Below are 6,179 nucleotides of genomic sequence, written 5' to 3'. Positions count from 1 at the left end.
ATTTTTTTTAAATTTTGTAAATTTTTTTACAGATATTTTGTGCATGTTTAGTCAATAATTTTTTCAAATTTTGTATTTTTTTTAAATCTCGGCAATTTTTCCGACTGTCTATATACTCCTTACGTGCTCAATCAGACCAATTTAACCACTCTCAAACAAAAGTTTTATTAAGGAGCCAAATAAAAGGGCCATAAAAAACAAGCAATATTGAAAAAAAACATGTACTTTGTTACAACAACTCAGCAGACGAACCATGCAGCAGTATAGCCGTAAATAGCAGCTTATATAAAGAACCGAAGAATGAAAATAAATTTCATTTATTTATTGAAAACTCAAGCCTCGTCAATGGCTACTGACAATTGAGTCCCGACATAATACGGACCTTCATTGAGGAATTGTCTGAATCTAAGATAGTTCCGGTTGCCGAATATGCTTGCAACGTTGGGAGATTTAGTGAGAGTTTTTATGACTGCGAACTTCGCGTCTTTGCTGCTTTTTTCGGTCTCAGTGCTCCTGTCGAGCAGGAATTCGACGAGCGTAGCGAATTCCACCATCGCTTCAACACCCCACTGACAGTCGGCCAATGTGTTGAGCTGAAGGTGTATAATATAATCAAATTATAAAACTCATATAAAAGGTTAAACAAAAAATATCATCAATATGTTAAACTTATATATAAAATGATGAAAAAATGGTATAAAATGATCAACATTTTTATAATTTATGAGAAATTTGCCAATATTGTGCTCCAAACTAATCACAGTTGTACATAACACCCCAATAATGAACAAGAAGGTAACTTATTTATCCTAATTAATGGTTTGTATAAACCATCGGCCATACATTAAGACGAAAATAATCACCAAAAAAGTTACATATGTGGTAGTAACTTGTAAGTGGGCACAAGTTGTATGAAACAGAACACCAGTGTTAAAACAACTACCGTTTAATAAATAAGTGCGACTATACATTCATCAATAACTCTATATATAAACATAAATTTCAACATAAAAACATCAAAATATAAATTACCAAAGCAAATCCAGAGCATCGAATATCCGTAAATGGTTGTTTACATAAGTTGATGATCGTGTCAATTGGATTGCTTGATAAAAGTCGAAACCAAGACAATGTGATCTTGTATGCAACATCTGTCTCATTCTCATTGACCTGATATTAAACAGTGTATGTTTACAACATATGTTATAAGTTGGGGTAACGTGCAGCATGTTTTCATGCTCTTTTATCAAAGTTTCACAACATTTATTGTTTGGTGTAATTTAAAGAATACAGATATTTGTCCATTAGGGCAGTGGTTAGCACACTTGCCCAATGGGTTGTCTAAATTCTCAGCCATGAAGGATAAAGTAAGTTACATTCATTCACTGTGACAGTGCCCACAACCAATTAAACAGGAGGCAGTATAGAGTAATAAACCTCAATGGTCTTTCAACGGAATAACAATCAGGATTCAGTGCTACAAAACACCAACAAATAAGTAAATGAATTGTATTCTGTTAGATATACTCGGCCAAATATGGTATCATTGGTCTATTTTTCAAGTAGAATTCAGTTAGTCAGTTACCCATACTCAGAAATTTAAATGTAAACAACAGTTGGTGTTAAATTAAAATATAAATTATCAACAGTGATTTAAACCTTAACATTATAGTTATCAGTTATTAGCTTCTGGTGTAATAGGCTAGTCCTGGCCTAAATCATAGGACCCATGGCATGCCACGCTGCGGGACCTCACCCATATAGAATAGAATATCAGGTATGAGTTATTAGCGTCAGACAAAACCTCACTATTAGAGTTACAATGAAGGTTGTACCTTTTTATGATCCAGCAGACGACTCATACAGTCAACAGCTATCAGTCGCATGTCTTGCTTTCCGTGTTTTAAGATCTGGCAAACATCTTGTACAGCGGTGGTACAATCATCTCCTGTTAAGGATTAACATATGTCAGTTACCACTCCTACATCGGTTGCCAAAAATAAAAATAGTTAAAAAAATAGGTTGCAAAAACAGTTTATGTATTTTTCAGGTCTCCAAAACAACCAATTAAACAGTATATATTTTTTACTGTATCACTGACAATTTAGACAACCAATTAGAAAATCTTTCTCAAGGATACATATGGCAACAAATAAAGCAGCGACTGGCCTCAATTATTAAATTAAGATTCAATTAAAACAAATAAGTTAGTTATAAAACTACACCCTTAAGATTTAAAATGAAACTGTACATTTTCAATAAAACATGACATTCCGCATTACCGCATATATGGTATTTTATTTATATATCTCAACATATGGGTTGGCATTTCATGCTTGTATTGAAACTGACCAGAAAATCAATGTATTATATTTTATATACATTGTGTAAAACTTACATTACGCACCGAAAATCTTTACCTTGTTCAGACAAAACTTTCTTTCCTTCCAACGTCTCTCCTATTATCCCCAATGTTTCCATGGCAACCTGTTGCTTTGGTGGATCGTTGCTTCCCACCATAGTGAAGATTACTTTGCAGAAATTGGGAAAGATTTCAAGCACAAATTTAGGCCCATTGTAGAGGGATAGGTTACCAAAAAATCGAATAACACCTGTTGAACCACATAAAATAAATAATATATTAGTGGCTCATCTGGTGTATATTGTTTATGCCTGGAAGCAGAAGTAACAGAACATATAATAAATAATCATGTTACATATACATTGAGCATTAGACAAGCTAGTAGTTGTTACACATGCCACCCCAAGAGGTTACGAGTTCAATCCTTGATGCTGCTATCATTGTGGATGTATGTGTTTCTTATTAAAACACTTAACAGCAATTTCTCCAGCCCCTATGGGTTGTCTAACTTGCTAGCTATACCAAGAAAATGAAAATGTCCCCAAGCCTACACTCGTATCACATAAAAAAGTTTTACAACAATTGATGTTGCCCCACTATAGATAACATATAAATTACACTCAATCCACCATTCAAGTAGGCATGCTACATATATACAGGGCAATATAACAGCAAACTATGTCTGGAAGACAAACTTTTCTACTCTATCTATTATGTGTGGGTAAGGTCCCGCAGCATGGCACACCATGGGTCCTAGATTGGCCCATTACCCCAACAAGCAATGAACAGGTAAATATTTACCTGGAACATAAAGGTCTGAGAATGGATCAGTGATTGAATCCTTCAACATTTCAGTCATTTTAGAGACGACGCCAGCTTGTACCAAATAATCCAAACTATGGTTTGAAGATGCCATGCCAGATAACATTGTACAACAAGTAACTTTCCCAAGCACATCACTACCTGAGTATATTACATGACGTTATTAATACATGAAACTAGTGCAGGCTATATTATATGAAATGTCAAATAGAATTTAAAGGTCACCAAAAATAATTACCCACAAAGTGGGTACCATGTTGTATAAAACAGAACACCTGTGTTATAATTACTGTGGTTGCCCCGCCACGAGGGGATAAAAAGTTACCAGCTTTCATAAATTAGTGATAACCAAGCGACTGTAATATTGTAAGAGACAACTGAGATACAAACCACACCTATGTAAACTATTACGTTTGTATTACAGTCAACCCCGCTTAATCGGACCACATCGGAACCAAGCCAAACTGATCCGATTAAGCGGGTGGGCCGATTAGGTGGGGTTGACTGTATATGTATATCAGTTGTATTACATACATGTGTAAAGTAAGCTTACCGTCAAGTTCTTTCACAAGATCGCTAACAATTCCTGATTCTACACAAAGGTCCAACATTTCCTGAGATTCTGCTTGAATGTTGCAAACAATCTAAAATAAAATCAATAAATCATAAACAAAAAAATTACATACATATATGTACTTGAACTATCATATAAATAACAAAATGTTGTTTTTCATACTGTTACCATAGGCGTCACATTTTTTAAACAAACATCAAATACAGGAAACCTTATTGATTAATGACGTGAATACAATATAACTTAGCTATTCTGGTTCATATAGATACCTAACAGCAGGTTAAAAGCTGTTTTAGGTCTAAAACTAGGGTGCTGAAAGATATGGTGCTACCCATGTTAAGACTTGGGTTGTAAATAAAATGATACTTTATACCAAAACACACCAAACAAAGTTGCATCTTAGAACTATACTGTACATGCTAAAATAATAATTCTGATAGTCAGACACCAGTATTATAAATACACAGAAACAGCATAAACCCTCACCTCATACACTCTGAACTTTACAACATCGTTTTTCTGCATCACAGTCTTAAGGTCTCTATAATGAGGTTGGAAATCTGGTTTAAGCATTGTACGAGCAGCGTTGGGTGAAGTACGCCCAAATTCCGACAAAAATTTGACAGCAGCAGCAGCTAACGATTCATCTGCGTCACCAACCAAGAAAATAGCGAACCTCGTTATGTCAGGGGAGTCTGATAATGCTGTGGCGCCATCTGATGCAGCAACAACTCTTTGTAGCTGAAAAGAAAAATTATTACTAGGTGACCACACACAGTAATGGTACAGTTTAAATAAATAAATGAGACATATATATTTATTATTATTTGTCTTTGGCGGGACAATTATAGTTTCTATAATATCGGTGTTCTGTTTCATGAACTTTCTGCCCAATTATAAGTTGCCCTATATATATATATCTAACTATTAAAAACATTGATTTTTTCTACTTTTATCGCTGACACGTTGGGCAGTTGATTATTGGCCACTAGGTTAGAGCAATGACCATGAAGTGTCTTAACCAAAGACACACATACCAAAAAACATATTTAAATCTGCTTCTTTATATAAACACCTTACACGAAGATAAAATCAATTTGTATAACTGGTCGTCCCTGTTTCAAATTTGGGCTGACATGTTGCCCAAGATATTCATAACATTGCACATGTAGAGTTAGTGGAAGCAAAGTACATGATGTAGCATAGCAGAATTCTTCAATAGCACCAATCATAGAGATACAGATACCCAACAACAAGGTTTATATAACCAATTTTAAGGTGTGAAACTGGTCACCTGTGTCTTAAAAACTTGGGTGACATGATTTGGTACCCCAGACAATTGAGACACCCCTAATGCTTCATCTATGTGGTTTGATTGGTAGTAAGCTTATGACGCAAAGTTGTTCTTTACTGCCACCTACCTCTTTGAGTGTTAAGTGTTGCACATCAGGATTTGGATGAGTGAGTCCATTCTGAATTGCCGAGGCAAGTTTAACAGCTACATCTACTGGGTCAACGATGGGAAGAAGTGACGAGAGAATGAAACATATTGCTTCAACTTCATCTCTGTTCGCAAACATTACAATGAGTGGTTATGTAGTTATTAGTTAACATGAAAAAATAACTAAATGGTTGGCCAGGTTAGAAAAAATAATTTTGCTAGTTTGGAGAAGAATGAATACCATTGAGTTAAACCTCAATAAATTAACACGAAAAAACGCACAAGGCCATGCAAAAAAAAGCAAACTTTCAAAACTAAAATCTAGGTACTGGAAACAAGATAGAACTTTTCCCATACCCTTTTAATTGGTATGGTAGTATACTTAGTAGTCTTGTCGTTGCTAGTTTTGTTGGCAGACATAATTTTATTCAATATTATCATAACTAATACAACATGAGCCTACCAAATGTGCATATAACAAACTAAACAAAAAGTTTACTATACTGGTTTACCTGTCGTTGTTTTCAAGGCATTGAAACAGAGTTTCCAAATCCGACGCCTGCACTACATTCTTTAAAGTTGACGAATGGGAACTCACAACAAACGTTTTAATTTCGGTCAAAGTTTGAAGTCGATCATCGCTAATTGACAGGTTACGGATAAGACTAGATATCCCTTCGTCCATCTTAATGCAATAAATTAACTTTGAGTACAAAATACGTCTTGAGTCGCTCTAAGAAAATGTGTACCATGTACAATTGTTTTGGTGTACGAGAATGATTAGGCGGATTTTTACAGAGGGAAAATCCCGGGTGTGAATTTTGGCTTAGCACAAATATAGCATGACCGTTTAACTTGGGGGTTTAAAACGCCGCAATAAAGCAATAAATAGTTTTAAGTACGAAAAAGACATGCATACGTGAGTTCAACATGTATTCAGAAAACAAACATAGTCAAAAAAATAGTAATGTGTAATATTG

At 34.8% G+C, this 6,179-nt stretch overlaps 1 protein-coding gene across 1 annotated transcript; it reads right to left on the bottom strand.

The window, feature by feature from the left end:
- Positions 1-140: 140 nt before the first annotated feature.
- LOC100187507 (26S proteasome non-ATPase regulatory subunit 5) lies at positions 141-6,115 on the bottom strand. The gene is made up of 9 exons (XM_002129064.5): positions 5,712-6,115; positions 5,180-5,324; positions 4,245-4,499; positions 3,738-3,828; positions 3,164-3,325; positions 2,421-2,612; positions 1,836-1,948; positions 1,033-1,170; positions 141-593 (listed from the first exon to the last, which is right to left on the bottom strand). The coding sequence occupies exons 1-9, from the start codon at positions 5,882-5,884 to the stop codon at positions 333-335; spliced, it is 1,530 nt and encodes a 509-aa protein (XP_002129100.1). The 5' UTR covers positions 5,885-6,115; the 3' UTR covers positions 141-332.
- Between the last annotated feature and the right edge of the window lie 64 nt (positions 6,116-6,179).

Source organism: Ciona intestinalis, chromosome 9 (genome assembly GCF_000224145.3).
Source record: "Ciona intestinalis chromosome 9, KH, whole genome shotgun sequence".
NCBI classification, from domain to species: domain Eukaryota; kingdom Metazoa; phylum Chordata; class Ascidiacea; order Phlebobranchia; family Cionidae; genus Ciona; species Ciona intestinalis.
The sequence above is the reverse complement of the archived record's forward strand: the minus strand, read 5'-3'. Positions and strand labels throughout refer to the sequence as shown.

Excerpts from the sequence above, each read along its gene's own strand:
- LOC100187507 (XM_002129064.5), bottom strand. The coding sequence starts at position 5,884 with ATGGACGAAGGGATATCTAGTCTTATCCGTAACCTGTCAATTAGCGAT. Across the intron at positions 1,949-2,420 it reads GAAAGTTTTGTCTGAACAAG|GAGATGATTGTACCACCGCT; the intron begins GTAAAGATTTTC and ends AATCCTTAACAG. Across the intron at positions 594-1,032 it reads GATGCTCTGGATTTGCTTTG|CTCAACACATTGGCCGACTG; the intron begins GTAATTTATATT and ends ATACACCTTCAG.